This window comes from Medicago truncatula, chromosome 1, assembly GCF_003473485.1.
Source record: "Medicago truncatula cultivar Jemalong A17 chromosome 1, MtrunA17r5.0-ANR, whole genome shotgun sequence".
Taxonomy (NCBI): Eukaryota; Viridiplantae; Streptophyta; class Magnoliopsida; order Fabales; family Fabaceae; genus Medicago; species Medicago truncatula.
The window spans coordinates 37,276,650-37,294,875 of record NC_053042.1 but is presented as its reverse complement, the minus strand read 5'-3'; the positions used below and the strand labels follow the sequence as shown (position 1 = coordinate 37,294,875).

Sequence of the window (18,226 nt, the reverse complement as noted above, 5' to 3'; positions counted from 1 at the left end):
ATGGAGAGTAGAAATGTTTGAGTTTGTGATGATTTATGTCTTTAAAAAAAAAATGATTATTGTTTATAATTTTCCAAACTACTTTGATATTATTTATGTTATTATTTGAGCCTCCTTAAATTATTTCTCCTATTCAAATATTTAACAAGTCGTTTATATGATGATACAAATTTATATTTATGTTACACAAAATAAACGTCATTGAGTAAATATAGTATTGGTAAAAATATATCTTTTATATTTAAACATTTTTTCCCTTCAAAAAATATTTTAGACATTTTTTTATTTATTATGTTAATTCATAATGAATTCAAAGTTTTTTTATTTATAGACAATGCAAAAATATATGCAAGGTCCCGGGTTCGAACCCCAGACACCACCAAAAAATAATAAATTCAAAGTTTTGTACAATATTTTGCCAAACAGCTTTTAACTCAAAAATAACTTTAGAACTAAAAAAAAATAAAGAAACCAAACAGCTTTAACCTTTTTCTTAAAGAGCTTTATTTTAACTTTGTTTTAAAGTAGTTTTTAGACCGAAAAAAAGCCTGGCCAAACGGTACCTTAATAGAGTAAAATTAAGCAGATAAGAATATGAGGGTTTGTTTATTTGTTTAGTAAAATTAAGGAGAAAAATTAAGAACGATTTGTTTATTTTGATTTCCCTAACAATTAACATTAACATTTTCATTAAATTAAGTAGGGTTAATATAGTAAAATTAAGCAAAGAAGTTAGAGATGATTTGCATTTATTTTATGATTTTGTGATCTAACTAAATCCGATGTGAATTTCCATATTAAAATTGCGTATGAAAATAAATTAGAAAATAAAGTTGCATACTTGAGTTAACTCAAGCGAAGGGGCAAAACGGTCTTTTCAGTTGAGAATGAAAAAAACGGTTGGGTAAAGAGCAGAGTTATTGGGGTTCATGCACAGCCCATATATAACCTAATTCGTAGGAGTGAATTATCTATCACTTTTCTCTTTTCTCTCCGACGACAACACGACACCACCACGTCCACAATCACCATGGGTCTCGATAAAACACGGTGCGAACCCGATACCTTCATCGACTCAATAAAAAAAAAAACCAGAAACAATGGGTTTACGAAAACGACAAAATAATTCACCGCAAAATCTCGTACGTCCCTGGTCTCTACAACATCTTCGACATAATCCTTATTCACGCTGCTGATAGAAAACGGCGAGATCCATACATGGACCGGTTGGAAGTAAACATTATTCCTGAGGTTAATGAGATTTATGTTTACATGAAAGGTGTTCCACTTTTAGGCGATGAAACATTTGATAATGTAATCAAAAAGTTTCATCCCACGAATCTTTACTCGTCTTATTGTTATGTTGAGATTGCTGATGGACAGAGGTTTTGGAGTCAGGTGGTTATTCCTTTCTTGCTTTTAGATTTTTATTTTTTTAGGTTTTGGCATTCACGGATCTAAAAATTTTAATAAGTGGGGTCAAGTTATATCATAAAAATTTATATAAAACTTTCTAAATGCGTGCGAAAATTATACAAATTATATTTATAATTGCCCTAAATGTTGATTTTTTAATAAATATTTGTCTAGCGTCAATCACAACTTTTTTCAACAAATATAAGAATAGTTTATGTATTGTAATTATATATAGTAACTATAGTTTTATGGTCTCGCCAACGATAATTGGTTAAAGATTTCATTAAAAAAAAATCATCTGTTATTTGTATCAATATGATAATTATAACAACTTTTTATAAAATAAACTATTTCTTTTGATTTTTTAACTAGTTCTTAGAACACCCATTAGGATTCTTCTTAATTTTATAATTTTTGTAGTCTAATAAATAGACTATGTGAAGACAATGATACTATATAAAGAGGAGTTTAACTATAGATATATCTAATTTTGGGTTGAAAATACAATACACATGTGGAGGCAAGTGGGGTCGCTTGACCCCATTGCCCCCACCCTAGATCCGTGGGTAAAATTGAATTTCAAGATTCAGCTAGTGTATTTATTTTTTAATGTTTGGTGAAATGAACTGGGAGTTGTTATGGGATCATGCCTGTTTGATTATTGAAAAGTTGTTGTTGATTTGATGATATTTTGCCTTTCATGTTACAGTTTTACATTTCAAAATGGACCTGTATTTTATATTTCTGCTATCATTAACAAACCAGTATTTGTTTGAATTTTGGTCTTTGATTTTGGTGCTTTCATTGTGCTCAAAATTTTTGGTCTTTGATTTTCCATTTGTCAGGAGTTCCATAATGCTACGCCTGTGGCAACCAAATGTTTCAACCTTTGTGACAATGGCAAATGGACCAATGTGATGTTTAAGCCTGACTTGGATAAGTTTGATATGAAGAATCTTGAAAAGGACGTTATAGCTTTGATGAAAAAGCGTGTGTTGGACATGGCAGTGTGCCTTGGTGAGACTGTTACGGTTGTACTCAACGGCACTGTGATTCCAGTCAAGTCTTTTAAAGATTATGCTAATTTCTTCTTGGATCGTGCTAAACCCTTTCCCCTGCCAAGGTTTGTTGCTATACCGATATGTAGTTGAGAACTCAATCTGCGTGTGGGTTGGTGTATTTTCCTTTGTTTTTATCTTAACATGATTTGGTTGCTGTTATTAGGACTCATGCCAAATTAGGTGATAGGTTGGAGATTTGCCTGAGTCTAAGTGACGGGAAGTTTCAACAGGTGACTGTCTAAAGTATAGTGTAACTTGCAGGTTAATTGATGTTAATTTCTTGTCTTACACAACCTTTTTTTTTTTACCAGGTCAGCTTTGTTAACTCCATTGCTACAATTAAGGGTGGGACTCATGTTGATTACATCACCAAGCAGATTACTACCTATATAAAGAAGGAAGTATTGAAGAAGAAGCATGTCAATGTGAATGCTGACACTGTGAAGAATCAGTTGTGGGTTTTTGTCAATGCTCTGATTGACAACCCTGCCTTTAATTCTCAAACCAAAGAGATGTTAACCACTAAACCAGCTAGATTGGGTTTGAAGTTTTTTCCAGGTTCAATGCTAAATGATGGTTAGTAATTCCTCATTTGTTGGTTGTTTTGCAATGTTATCAAATTAGCAGGAAATGGTGTTTTACTCAAATATTTTATATTTTTGCAGTTCAAAAATCTCAAATTCTGGACAACCTCCTACCACGGATACCTTTCAAACACCGAACGCATGTGGATGCCAAGTTGGCTGGCAGACCCGACTCTGGCAAATGTACCTTGATTTTGACACAGGGACAATATGTGAAGGACTTAGCTGTAAGTTGTTGTCTATATACAAAAACTAATTTTAAAAAGTATATTTCAAATTTTGGTATGAATATTTTTCATTTAAGTACAAGCGGTTGAAGCTTATGGTCATTTATTTAAATTTAATTAAAGAATGAAAAAAAAGAAAAACTTGAACTTAATGACTACTTTTTGGTTTGAAGATGTCCGGGCTCTCTGCTGTGGTGGATCCAGACCTCTATGGTGTGTTTCCATTGAGCAGCAAATTGCTCAATGCGACGAGGGACAGTAGAAAGCTATTTAAAAAGAAAGAAATTCAGAATCTGATGGCCATTCTTGGACTTGTGCGAAACAAGAAATACAGTAATGCAAAATGTTTGAGATATGGCCAGTTGATGGTTATGGCCAATCAGGTGAGTAACTTAAAGATCATAGTTTATTAATGCCTTGACTTTTATGTTCTATGTATGAGGCATGATTATGTTCTACGCTTGATTTTCTCATAATAGTTCAAATTTATGTGTGATTTAGGATGAAGATGGCGCTCACTTTAAAGGACTACTGATAAACTTCTTTTATTCATTCTGGCCATCACTACTTAAAGTTTCAAAATTCATGTCTGTGTTTACCTTTCCCATTATAAAGGTTAGCATGTATAATTGATAATGAAAACACTCTGTACACATTCTTGAGTAAATAATCTCTTTTTTTATTTTACGAGATACATTTATCTTTCTCTGCAGGCTTCTGATTCAAAGAAGGGGAAGGAGTTATCATTTGATTCTATGCAGCAATATGAAGACTGGAAAAAAGAATTGGGTAACACTGCAAATGATTGGGAGATAAAGTACTGTCAGGTTTGTTGTTGGAAAACCTCCATATTTTTATATTTATGACTGTAAGTATAAACCACTATATACGAGGGGGCTGATTGGAAACTAGTTCTAGTCTGTTTAACTTGCATCTGTGGGCACATTTTAGTGTGTCTCGAAGAGGTTGGTATCATTTTGTGTTTAAGATTGATTCCAGCCTCTTTTAGAGCCCCTTCTTCATCAGAAGGGATACTATCTAATTCCATTTTGGTGTGGCATTGGTGTATTTTTTCTGCATATCACTCATGGTCTGCTCAGCATCTCCCTTTTGCCTACCCTATTAGTAGATTTGTTGGTATTTTAAAGTTTGAGGGGAATAAATTTGCTCTTAAAAAAAAAAAAAGAAACTTAATTGAATATTTATTCATAAATTGTTTTGAAATGCTCCCTCCATCCTAAATTATAAGCAAAAATAAAAATAAAAATCACACTTATTAAGAAAACTAAAACATAAAAATTTGGAGTATAGTTTTTTGTGTTTTCTTTGGAAAAAGTTTTATATGAGATGTAAAAACAATTTTCATTGGCTATTGGTTATGGAAAAAATGAAAGAGAGAAAATTGAATGTAATTTGCATTTAATTTTATGAGAATAAACAAAAGTTTTTCTTGGAAAAGAGATTTTTTTTAAAAACAAGATTAAATAGGATAAAAGCTTGTCTTTTTTGCTTATATTCTAGGACAAAGAAAATGAGTTTTTTTTACTTATATAATGGGATGGAGGGAGTAAGTTGATAAGATTTTATGGATATTTGTTATTTTTAAATATTATAAGTGCCTATTATAAAAAAAGTTAAAATGCCTTATTGAAATGATTAATAATAATTGAAAGGCTTATTTGATCCAATGGTCTCCTAATTAATTTCAAGTATTCATTTTGGTCCCATAATTAATAAAATAACATCCAAAGAGAAAAGAGAACATCATAAGTACTAAAAAAAAAATAACACCTTTGTCTAATGTTGACTACTTAATAGTTAACACTATTTTAGATTGAAAAAATCAATTTTTTCCCAATTAGAAAGAAGAACAGAAGAAACATAGCATTAGAGAGAGAAACAGAGTAGAATTCAATCAGTGGTAATGGTTAGAAGAGGGAATAGCTATCGCTATGTGGTGACGAGAAACCCAATTTTTTGGGTTAGAAGAGATAATATGTTTTTGATAGCGGTGCCGGACTTCTAGTTTTATTTCTTATTATTTTATTTTTCTTTTTTTTTTAAAGGAAATATGTAATATAGGAGTATCGGTGTCAGAGTATAAGTTAGTCGTGTTGGAGTACAAGTTAGCCGTATCTGACACGTATCGGTCATTATTTTCAAAAAAATAAATATTAATTGCCTGATACTTCTCCGATACGCGTATCAATACGTATCGGTATGGATACGCGTCGGACACAATTCTTCACCAATTTTTAAGTATCGGGGCTTCAGAGTTGAAGGGAAATGTCGGTTTTCATCCTTTTGGATTTGGCTTGGGTTGGGCCATGGCTGCACAACCTGCCACCCGTGAGCTGTAGTCAACACAATAAACGATTTTATGCGGTGAACCAAAATACTTTTTGTGTTCCTAATTCTTTCATTCAGTCTTTGCTTATTTCAAATTTTTGGTGTTTGTGCAGGGCTTGAGTTCTGCGCAGGAAGTGCGAGAGTACTTTCAAGATCTTGGTAAGCACAGGGCATATTTTGTTTGGGATGATAAAGATGAAACTTCAATTAAGCTGGCATTCAGTAAAAAAGCTGAGGAATGGGAGGCTTGGATTGGTAACTCTCAGGTTTGATGTTTACCAAATACAGCAATTTTCTAACACAAGCTTACTCTTCTAGGGTGTATAGTTAACATATTGTTTTCCATTATCTGATGATGCAGCCTGGCACTTGTAATTATGAAAGAAAAGTTATAAACTACAGGAATTTTGTTAATAAAGAACTTCTATTCTCCTCAATGAAAAATCTCCAAAGGTCCATTCCGTCTGTGGTAGATGGCCTTACACTTGGTCAAAGGAAGACTCTTTTCTGCTCCTTTGAGATGAATTTGACCAAACAAACAGAAGTTTGCCGATTAACTGCTTATGTGACTGAACATTCTTATTGTCACTATGGTCAACAAAGTATTGCTAGCACAATTATTGGAATGGCACAGGATTTTGTGGGCAGCAACAACATCAATCTTCTTATACCTTATGGTCAATTTGGCACTCGTGACCTGGTGAGAAGAACCGGCGTATTTTTTTTATTGCACTATTCCTCATTTTCTTTCTTGAACTCATATTCAGTGGATAATTTGCTCGTTCCAGGGTGGTAAAGACCATGCAAGTTCCAGAAAGTTATACATTAAGCTAAATTGCGTTACTCGTCTCCTCTTCCCTGTGGATGATGATAAGCTTCTTGAATACTTGAATGAGGATGGGAGGTCCATTCAACCAAACTGGTATTTTGTTTCTCCTTTCTTTGTAATGGCTATTTTGGTTGTGATTATTAATAAGTAACAACTAAGGAACCCCATCAAAGTTGAACTGATTCAAATTCTGCTCGTCACCACACAGGTACATACCAATTATTCCTCTCGTGCTTGTCAATGGTTGCCATGCCATGGGGACATGTTTTAGTTCTGATATTCCCAAATATCATCCATATGAAATTATTAAGAATGTAAGACGTTTCTTGAATAATGAGGAAATGGTGTCAATGAAACCATGGTACAAAGGGTTCGGAGGAACCATTGAGAAAAGTGCCAAGGGAATAGGCTATTATACAGTCGATGGTTTAGTGGAGAGAATAAATGAACAAACTTTCAGAATCAAAGAGCTTCCTATTCGAATGTGGACTGAAGATTATAAGAAGTTCCTTGAAAAAATAACTGCTCGGGGGCTCATTGAGGTGACGTGACCTATACTTTTACTTACCATATACACCATAGGTAAATCTGTACCTTTTTCATATGTAAATTTTCTTTGTTGCAGAGTTTTAGGCAAAAAGGTGATTATGAAATAGTAAACTTTAAAGTCAATGTGAAGCAAGAAGAAATAGCTACAATAGAGAAAGACGAAGAATTACGCAAGAAGTTTAACCTGACGTGCACTATTAGCACAAGCAACATGTATCTTTTTGATGCAGAGGGAAAAATTAAGAAATATAACACCCCAGAACAAAGTATACCCTTCTTTATGTATAAGTACTTTGAATCGCATTATCATGTAATGTTTTTCATACTACTCACTTTTCTGTGTCATTTCTTATGCAGTTCTTGAAGAGTTCTGTACACTTCGGCTGAAGTATTATGTGAGGAGAAAGGTGAATTATTGTTGCTAACAATTACATAGATCTTTCTCTATATCATGTACCTATTTATTAATATGTAAACTGAAATGCAAGTTGTGCTTGCCCGCAGCAATATCTAGTGAAGAACTTTACACAACTTTTGCGGAGTTTGAGAATCAAACAAAAGTTTATATCCAATATTGTGAATGAGAAGTTCAACCCGATCAACCGAAGAGCTGAATTGTTGATTGAGATTCTGAAGAAAGGTAAATCTGCAGAACCACATGTTGCAGGTGCAATTGATTACAGTTCAAAAGAGCAGGAAGCTGGTGAGCAGGAAAGTGTATCTCAATCTGTAAGTATTGAAGGAGCGACATTGGGTGACTATGAGTATCTTTCATCCTTGCCTTTTGAAAATTTCACCCTTGAAAGCCTTAAGAAGCTGGAAGCTGAACTTGATGAAAAGGAAAATGAGCTTAAGACTTTGGAGCACACCTCACCAGATTTAATGTGGTTGAACGATCTCGAGTTGTTTGAAAAGGAATTTGATGTAATGTAGATGCCATATCAACCAAATGTTTCCCATTGCTTATGCCGTTGTAGAAGCAGAAACAAAAGATTCATGGGAGTGGTTTCTGAATCTATTACTTGAAGATCTACAAACTATACAACACAAGCAATATGCATTCATCTCAGATGAACAGAAGGTATAACTTACATGTGTCATTGTTAATATTTTAATATGCATAATGTTCTCTATTTTTTTGTAATATTTGTTTACCATTGGTAATTATCTTAGGGTTTGGTTCCGGCAATTCAAAACCTTGGTAGTCATGTTGAGCATAGGCTATGTGTGAAGCACCTTTATGCTAATTTTAAGAAAAGATATCCTGGATTGGATTTAAGGGAAGTGTTTTGGATGGCAGCAAGGGCTACAACTGTTCCAGCATGGGAGAGAGCAATGAATCGAATGAAATTAATTAACGACAAAGCTTGGGAATACATGAATAAGAATTGGGCACCTCCAATGTGGACTAGATCTCATTTCAAGATTTTTTAGAATTTTTTCTGCATTTTAAGGTATTTTTTCGATTTTTTTAAAAAGTTATTTATTTTTTGTAATTAAAAATTATTTAATTTAAATAATTAATTAGGTGGATAATAAGATAATATTTTAAAAGCCACATCAGCCAAAATGCACGCAAATGTGGTGGGGGGCAAGTTAGTTTTTGTATATATTGAGGATTACTTATTTCTTATAATATTACATAGCACTAATTATGCATCATCATTTACAATTTTCTGAAATTATGTGCAACCGTGTTGGAAGTTTTCTATTTCTTTGCTGCTACATAATTTCTGAAATTACATGCATGTATATCACAAATCGTGTCGGAAGTTTTCTATTTCTTTGTTTCTATATACAATCATGTCTACTGTAGCATCCCAATATTTTATATAGGTCCTTTGTACTCTTTTGAGGTTGCTCCATATGTTCCACAGTACAAGTATCAACTTTTAGTGTATGTTGTCTTCCTATTTTCATTGAAGTTCCCATGCCCCATAACCCACTTCTATTCATTTACTCTTTGCAAGTTATACCCCACACCCTTATACTTATATACCTTCACCCCCAACATTTGATATAAACTATCAAATTTACCCTTTGTATAAAACACAACACAACATCCTTTCACTTTTGGAAGAAAAAAAAAAACACTTTGCGTGTTCACCCCTTTTCCGGAAAAACCCTTCTTCTGATTCTACAACGATTATGAGTAAGCCTTCTTTCCTTGTTTTCTTAATCGTTTCTGTGTTCGTTCTCACTATATTTTCGCGTGTTTGTTCTGTTAATGGGGCACCAGAATCAATGATTAAGTTTTGCCGTTTTTTGGGTTAGTGGTTACCGGAATCGTCAATCGAAAACGACGACGTGATGAACTGACGATTTTGGAAATATGATGTGAGATGTGATGAAATGGCTTTATGAATCCTTAATCGGAATCGTAATCACCAAGCTTTCCGATTTTTTTTCTTCCGGAAAACGCGTATGAAGCATTCCAGTACTTCCCGGAACAGTTTGGTGAAGTATTCCGGCTCAGACATCTTTATGTCTGCATCTTCCGAATCTGTTTATATATGCTAGTAAACAAACTATAGGTAAACTTGACTAGTGGTAAACAACTTCCGATTATGCAACTTCTGAAATTGCTTTCTGAATCCTTAATCTATTTTCTTTTTTTTAAGAATTAATATGTTTTTCACAGCACATAAACAATTATATTATGCTAGTAAATTTGACTAAGTGATATAATTGTAATTTGTGACCATAATTGGGGAATCATAAAAAGGAAGTAGCCAAATCTCCATTTAACATATACTTGTAGCAATTACTGTTGCATGTATCTTTGCTGCTGCAATTTTCAATATTGTGATCCAATCCATGGACTTCAATTTTCCTTGGATAAATCACTAACTTTGCAATTTTCGTTAGATACATATACTTGTAAATTTTTATAATTCAATTCCTTAGATACATCACTGACTTTCTGCAAGGAAGTAGCCAAATCTCAATTTAACATATACTTGTAGCAATGACTATTAGATGTATCTTTGCTGCTGCTGCTTATCTCCATCTAAGGTTCAGATCATACATGTTTAATTTAATTAAGAATTGATTATATATGTATAATTAAATAACTATAATACTTGTAGCAATGACTGTTATTGTTTTTAAGTTTAATTCTTTTTTTTTCTTTTATTAATTGTTTTTCTTTATTCAGTGGTTCGGTGCAGAGGACGAGGTGGCAAGATTATACGCATAAATCGAAACGAACGACGACATGAGGGGGTTCGGTGCAGAGGACGAGGTGGAAAGATTATACGCATAGGACGAAATGAACGACGACATGAGGTGGTTCGGGATGTGAAGCAGCATGGACTTGTGGCAGTGGAGCAGCATATGGATCAAGATGTGAAGGAACGCGCACAGAGGTATATGGGTGGACCTTATGACTTGTTTGTGGCGGTATGAGGTCCATGTTGCCCGTAGGCTGTGGTATATATGGTCAGGTAAGTAATTAAAACACTCTTTGCTTATAATGTATTTTGTATTTGTTTCCTTCAAGCCACACTTTGTAATTTGAAGGGGTGTTTTTATTCTATTAGTGATACACTAAGGTTTATTAGGTTCAATTGTTTTACTTATAATTTTTTTTTTTTTTACATAATAATATTTTATCATCTTCATTATTTGAATTTTATTAAATTACTAGTTACAAACCCGTGCTTCGCACGGATTGAATAACGTATTTTTTAAAAATTTAGTTCCGAATGAGAAATCTTATAAATTATGGAAAATTGTTGTCCTTTATCAATGTGAAAATCAAAATTGCGTAAACTAAAATTTTACAACACAGAGCCTAAAATACTACATAAAAAATAATATAACAACTATTGTAATCTCTTATTCCTTAAAGTTAACCCGAACGCAAAATTTTGCCCTAGATTTAACCTAACTTCTTTGCTTAATTTTACAGTATTAACCCTATTTAATTTAATCAAAATGTTAACGTTAATTGTTAGGGAAATCAAAATAAACAAATAGCTCCTAATTTATCTCCTTAATTTTATTAAAAAAAAATTATATTAACCCTAGATTTAATTTATGCAAAATATTATCTCTTATTTTTAAATGTTAACCTGTGACGCAATATTTAACCCTAGATTTAACCTAATTTTTTCATGTGACTTTACTATATTAACCCTAGATTAGGGATGGCAATGGGTACCCAATGGATAGGGTACTATAGTATCCATCCCCATACCCTCATTTGTAAAAAATGTTCGTACCCGAGCCCGTACCCTCGTGGGCAACAACTTTAATGCCCTTCCCCATACCCTATGGGCACTTAAGTGCTCATACCCCCACCCATTACCCGCACTTTCTCTATGAAAAGACAATAAAAAATATCACAATATAAATAAAACTATGATCCAAAATTATTTAAATCAACTAATAAAATAATACGAATTGTAGTATTTAGCCAAATAAAAAAACATCCAAAATATCCCTCAAAAATTAAAATAAAAACATTCAAATAATCGTAGTATTTAGGTTTAAACTTAAATAGCTTAGATTTTAGGTTTAGGTTTAGACTTAAATAGCTAAATAAATTAAATAATTGTACACCAAAAATAAATAAAGTATTTATTATATTATATAAATATGTACATGCGGGTTGCGGGGCTGGGTAGTATAGTACCCTTACCCGTGTCCATACCCATTAAAATTTGCGGGTAATTACCCTACCCGTGCCCATATCCATGAAAGCGGGGTTTTATCCTACCCATTGTGGGTATTTTTTGCGGGTATCCATCGAGTCTGGGTCCAATTGCCATCCCTACCCTAGATTTAATTTATGCAAAATGTCATCTCTTATTTCTAAATGTTAATCCTTGATGCAATATTAACCTTAGATTTAACATATTTTTTCGCGTGACTTTACTATATTAACCTTAGATTTAATTTATGCAAAATGTCATCTCTAATTTTAACCTAATTTTTCCCTCCACACTTTTGCATTTAATGTTTATCTAAAGTAAAATAAAATGATGTTCCCAATTATATGTTGTTTTTTTGGAAAGGAATAACCGTTAACCCGTCTCGCTATACTTAACCTAATCTCTTACTTATAAATGTTAATCCCTCTTGCTATACTTAACCTATTTTATTTCTTAAAGTTAACCCGAACTCAAAATTTTGTCCTAGATTTAACCTAACTTCTTTGCTTAATTTTACTGTATTAACCCTATTTAGTTAATCCTGTTTAATTTAAATAAAATGTTAACGTTAATTGTTAGGGAAATTAAAATAAACAAATCGCTCCTAATTTTTCTCTTTAAATTTACTAAACAAATTATATTAACCTTAGATTTAATTTATGCAAAATGACATCTCTTATTTCTAAATGTTAACCCGAGACGCAATATTAACCCTAGATTTAACCTAATTTTTTCGTGTGACTTTACTACATTAACCCTAGATTTAATTTATGCAAAATGTCATCTCTTATTTCTAATTGTTAACCCGTGACGCAATATTAACCCTAGATTTAACGTATTTTTTCGCGTGACTTTACTATATTAACCCTAGATTTAATTTATGCAAAATGTCAGCTCTAATTTTAACCTAATTTTTCCCTCCAGACTTTTACATTTAATGTTTATCTAAGGTAAAATAATAACCTTAGATAATCACGGCATAAAAAAAATTCTTCGAAAGAAAAGATGTTAAAACAACGGAACATTGTGATTCATCATAAAATATTTATGAGCTGATTTAGAGATCATATAATCAGTTTATGAGATTAGGAATTGACATAATTTTTAGGATGAAAACAATTGAAACTAATGAGAGTGATTGTTTTGCGCTTTCCTTTTAGAATTGTTCTTGACACCTCATTTGGGAAATGCTAAACAGGGAAATAACAACAATATTAGTCTAATGCATATTAACATGGATAATGCGAATATAGTTACATATAATTTATAAAATAAAGGTAGCATAACTGATTTTAAGCTAAAGAAAATGTATCATGACTTCTAATTTATCTTCCTAAAAAGGCTAGATAAATGCATTCATGTGCATTATATGAACCCCGTTGACCAATTAACATTGTTGAAACAAATGGAAATTAAGCATCGCTCCCGCATGTGCATCTATAGCTAGCACCATTTGACAATGATGTCTTCGAACATTTGGTGAAACTCTCGTAATATTATCCAAATTGGTTAAGATTGAATTTAGTTGCTTTCCAAATGGTGATGCAATATGTATCCTAACACAAATATGCACATGAAATAAAGAATAATGCAATATGTATTTTTAATTTGTGCGTAAAAAATTCAAAGAATGTTTGTACATAAAAAAAAAAAAAAGCAGACCTTGACTAAGTTTATAAATTCAACAATTGGCCTTACTTGAGACAGATTGAAAAAATCGTTGTATGAAGTACATTGAGAAGAAGTCGAACTCTGACTTAAGTTCTGACTGATGCTTTTGACTCTAAGCTTGAGAAGTGTTAAGGTCACGACAACAATTCAAGAAACATGGTAAAAAAAAATCAAATTAGATTGTGAAATAATAATTTACTCTAACACTGTATTGTGAAATCATAATGCAAACTTACTAAGTCTTAAACTTCTCAACAACCGGATAATGTAGGTTGATGAGCAGCCTCGAACCTGACCAATTGTTACATATATTTGGGTTGCCATTGACTACAAAATGGAAGCAAAGAACTCGAGGTAAATAGATGGTAAATGATAAAGCTACGAAATATTTTTTCCATAGTGTTACATCAACTATATTCTCACTGCATAAGGAAATACATCTTTCAGGTCATTATCAAACTTATACAAAATCCTATCATCTTATGCTGACAAATAAGAAAATAATACCTTTTATCTTTCAACACAATATTCGTACACAATTTCTTTTTAGTCCCAATTGGAATTATCTTGACAATCTCATGAAGAAGCCCGATGATTTCTTAAAAAAATTACTATTATAAATGCTGGAATTTATACTATATGATATTATATTTGTTGGTGTCATGGAAACATATATGTTTAGTTTTTTTGAATAAAAAAAAGATATTGAAATATAATATTAAAAAATAAAGAAAAAGTTCCAAGCGTGAGTTGAAAAGAGGTGTTTGTGAAATAAATTGTGGAGAAGTAGTTTTTTAAAGTAACATTCAACAACTTCTAGTCAAAGCTCATTCCATTCAATTTTATGCGTTCAAAAAATGTTCTTTTTTTAGTAAGTACTTAATTAATATTGGGTTTGCCCTAACTTCTCCTTAAAAATGTAGAGAAGTTTGAAAAAAGTCGGGTCAAACGATACCTTAATCTTCCACAACGGCAATGTACAAGCAACTGAATTTGGGAGAAAAAATTGAAAAATAGTTAAAAATATAAAAATTGGAAAATAATTAAAAGTTATTAAAAATATAAAAATTAGAAAATAATTAAAAAAATTGGTTAGGGGCAAAAATGGAAATTCATAGGCAATCTTAAAAAAAAAAAAAACTCAGCCAATAATTAATTTACCAAATTGCCCTTAATAGGGGCAAAATGGTAAATTCAAAGGACATTTCTTTTAATATAAGTATATAGATACAATACTGGTTCATTTTAAATTTACGTAGGAACGCGGTACAAAAAAAATATTTAAAGGTACCAACACATGGGAAAAAGTTGGAAGATTGGGTTCCTCCACAACTTCCCCCTCTGGGCTATGCGCACTTCAGAGGAGTAGCATAAAATGTATCAATTATTGTAAATGTATCAATTATTATATGTATTATTTATGTTTCTTTCTTCATTTATTTATATTTATATTTGCATTTATTTTATGATTGTGTCATCTAACTAAAGAATATAATATCTTCGAACCCTAATTAAACCCGACGTGAATTTGCATATTTAAATTGCGTATGAAAATAAATTAGAAAATAAAGTTGCATCTATACCTATTATTAAAGATAATACTTTTTTTGGTGTAGCCTTTTTTGAAAAATCCTAAATTGCCCTTGCAAGTTTAACAACTATCTCACGTACTATTCAAAAACAAGACTGCTACCTTTCTCATAAGATACAACCGCTGCCATACAAATATGACTACTAAATAAAATACACCACAACACCGAAACCCGAATAAAAAATGCAACGGAAGAATGTGGAGAAGATAAAGTTCCTCACATGCTGTAATTTTTCTAAAAGTGTCCATTTGTAACAATAGTAAAGAGGAACAAATCAAAAGGTTAGTTCCATATATCATTTCATCGTAATTTGCATTTAAATTGTAGTATTTGATATTATATTTTTTCTTTAGCGATATGAATTTTTCTCGACAACCCTTAAGTAAGAAGTCATAGTAAATGGTTGCTCAAAAGTAAGCACTGCGTGAAGATTGTGGAGGGTCATTTATTTTGGTGAAATTTTTGGCAATTGATTATGAAGATTAATCAATTTATATGGACAAACAGAACAGAAATCGCCAAAGTACTGTATGAGAGATTCTGAGAGTGTGATTACTATATTTTTTATATTTATTGTTTTTGTGGTGTTTTTTTCGTCTTCTGTTAACCAAAGGGCGACATTGTTGGCAGCCGGAGGCAAGCACGATAGGCTAGCGGGAACCAAATATTGTGGTGACGGTGCTATGGATACTTTCTACAGTTTATTTCTTCCTTTTTTCTTCTTTTGTGTTATTTGTTGTCCTAATTAGGTATAAAAATGTTTTAAATAATCAAATATACTTTCTTCTTCTTTAGTGATGATGTTGTTTGTAATTGTTGTGATGTTACTCAGGTTGAGCGAGCAAAGACGGTTCACTAATGTTCCCGACTTCCCGTTGCTCTCAATTTCTCAATAAATTCAAAGACATGACTCAAACTCAAAAAATAAAAACAAGAGTGCATGTATGATGTACGTGTTTCTTTTTTTTTTTTTTTTTTTGTACAATATGTATGTGTTTCTAATTCCACTCTTTACGATCATCATTTGTTTCATTTTTATTTTTATTTTTGAGGTAATCGTCATGTCTTTCATGTTTCTCACAATATTCCTTGATTTTTTTTCTCTTATTAACCGTAAGAGAAATGATATTTGAACATCCATTTTGTGACAACTTTCTCTCTCATACTCACATTATTTTTTTACTTTATCTCTCAATTGATTTGATTTTCGTGCAAATACCCACTTTTTCTTTGTAAATTATGGTTGTCACATAAGTTGTCAACCAAATGGTTGTTCAAATAACACTCCTGTAACTGTAATTTGTTGTTGTTGTTCTCTTTTGTATTTATTTTTTGTGACACTTTATTGTTTTTCTCGAAAGCAATGATTGCTGATAAAAATTGAGAATGAAACATCTTTGATTTGAGCGGTTACACCTATGGGTTTCAAAAGTCACTACCTCTCCCCTCAAAAAAAAAAAAGTAACTACCTCTCTCACAATGTAAACCTCTTTTTCATTCACCTTTTATTCTTCTTCTCTGCCTGCATCTTTTTTTTTTTTTTTGTTACTTTTTTTTCGGTGGATTCTAGGGTGAGGGATCAGATAAGTCCCTCACCGGTGGAGCAGAAAAAAAAATACCATTAGATTTGTTCAATGGTCAAAGATTCCTTAAAAATAAAAAGAGAACACCTACACGGTTTCTCATACAATCATTTCCATATCTCTTTTGGTTTTTTTTTTTTTGAACGGAACGAATCTTTTTGGTCTGCATAATAAAATAGTTCAATTCATCACGGTTCATTTAGGAATAAAGCCCAACAAATATTGATATTTTTTGTTTTGTTTTGAGGGGAACATTGATCAATTAATAAATTTTAATAATAACTGACCATATATATTGGACTTAAATATGCAAAAGATCTTTGCAATAACGGGTCACCTTATTTTATTTCCAATAAAAAGTTAGTTTTTTCAATTTGACTATGTAATTAGAAAAAACCTATTAATTTGGTCCCTCGATTAATTTTTTGTATGAAAATATTGGATGTGGATATTTTTTTTGTGATATGGCAAGCCACATAATTTTCAAAGTCAACATTTTAAAAAAAAAATTATGGCTAAATGTTCTTTTAGTCGCCCTAGTAAAAAAAAAGAAAAGAAATCTTAAGTTCCACTATTTAAAAAACCGGGTTTTTTGTCGGCCAATTTTCCATATTTCTTCAAAATTTCAGCTTTCATCTTATTCTTGGCTCATTTTTACAAATATTATTTATTAGACATTTTCTCGGCACATGAATATTAATGGGACCATGTAAACTCTATCATGATAGATAACATCAGCAAAAATGACCCTAAAATGGGATGACGGTGGAAAATTTAAGAAAATGTAAAATTGGAGAACCAAAAACTCATTTTTTTAAAATTGGGAACCAAAACTCCATTTTAAAAAAAATAGAGAGACTAAAAACAAAAACAGATGAAATGAATCAAATTATATATTATTGGACAATATTAGTACAATGTCATATATATTTCCTTGGCAAAGAAAATGAAAAACAAATTATTTATATATGCATTTACAATGCAGAACATGTATGTTTAAATAACACATAGTAGAATACAATTGGAAAGAAACTATAGCTCCTTATTGAAACATTAAATTTATAACTTGGAGCATGTATACAAGTTAAATTCCATGATGAGTATAGAGACACTTTCTATCCAATTGTTGGAACCTGGTAGACAATTTCATCTTTATTAATCCAAACCCAAACCCTGTCACAGCGGAAGTCAAAGGGGACAGAAGATCCTTCTGGCACAATGATGGCATCCACCAATGGATTCTCTCTTTGAATTGTAGCTTCTGCTACCTTTCCTTCCACTCCAACCAACTCTGGCCATGAACTCTTACCTGAACACACACAATATATTGATTCATTCAACCATCAAATTATATTTAAAATTTCACAAACCATATTATATTATAACACCTTACCTTGGCATTCATCAGACATTTTGTTTGCCTTTTTGATCCTTCAATATGTATGACTATTTGTGTGCTTTTTCTTTCTTTCTGCAATTCTTATGGGTTTGTGATATATAATGCATTGCAATGAATAGTGTATTTATAGTAGTTTTTGGTAGCAACCTTATGGGTTTTTTTATTACAGAAATCTCATAAGTTGTTGAACGGTCCATGATTTGACTTGTGTATTATATTGGCCAAATTTGCACGGTTAAGATTTTGTCAAATTTTACAATATCACGTAATCAATGTTCTTGTAAATTTTTTTATAATTGGCACTTGAC

At 31.8% G+C, this 18,226-nt stretch overlaps 2 protein-coding genes and 1 long non-coding RNA gene across 3 annotated transcripts; 2 read left to right on the top strand and 1 right to left on the bottom strand.

The window, feature by feature from the left end:
- The first annotated feature begins 1,218 nt into the window (after window positions 1-1,218).
- LOC11431285 (DNA topoisomerase 2) lies at window positions 1,219-7,512 on the top strand. Its single transcript, XM_024775044.2, has 15 exons — window positions 1,219-1,398; window positions 2,262-2,539; window positions 2,641-2,707; window positions 2,789-3,053; window positions 3,143-3,288; window positions 3,462-3,671; window positions 3,790-3,903; window positions 4,002-4,115; window positions 5,751-5,903; window positions 5,999-6,063; window positions 6,121-6,337; window positions 6,426-6,559; window positions 6,675-7,008; window positions 7,092-7,281; window positions 7,373-7,512. Exons 1-15 carry the CDS (start codon window positions 1,219-1,221, stop codon window positions 7,438-7,440), a joined length of 2,535 nt encoding a protein of 844 aa, XP_024630812.2. The 3' UTR covers window positions 7,441-7,512.
- A 7,420-nt stretch (window positions 7,513-14,932) lies between these two features.
- Window positions 14,933-15,730, top strand: LOC120576947 (uncharacterized). Its single transcript, XR_005643084.1, has 2 exons — window positions 14,933-15,217; window positions 15,567-15,730. It is a non-coding gene; the product is annotated as an uncharacterized lncRNA (long non-coding RNA).
- A 1,664-nt stretch (window positions 15,731-17,394) lies between these two features.
- On the bottom strand, window positions 17,395-18,066 carry LOC11425623 (glu S.griseus protease inhibitor). Its single transcript, XM_003590747.4, has 2 exons — window positions 17,913-18,066; window positions 17,395-17,828 (listed from the first exon to the last, which is right to left on the bottom strand). Exons 1-2 carry the CDS (start codon window positions 17,929-17,931, stop codon window positions 17,635-17,637), a joined length of 213 nt encoding a protein of 70 aa, XP_003590795.1. The 5' UTR covers window positions 17,932-18,066; the 3' UTR covers window positions 17,395-17,634.
- Window positions 18,067-18,226: the final 160 nt, after the last annotated feature.

Coding starts and splice junctions, on each gene's coding strand:
- LOC11431285 (XM_024775044.2), top strand. CDS start 1,219: ATGGACCGGTTGGAAGTAAACATTATTCCTGAGGTTAATGAGATTTAT. Junction 3,904..4,001: donor TTACCTTTCCCATTATAAAG/GTTAGCATGTAT, acceptor CTTTCTCTGCAG/GCTTCTGATTCAAAGAAGGG. Junction 6,064..6,120: donor TTTGTTAATAAAGAACTTCT/ATTCTCCTCAAT, acceptor AGATGGCCTTAC/ACTTGGTCAAAGGAAGACTC.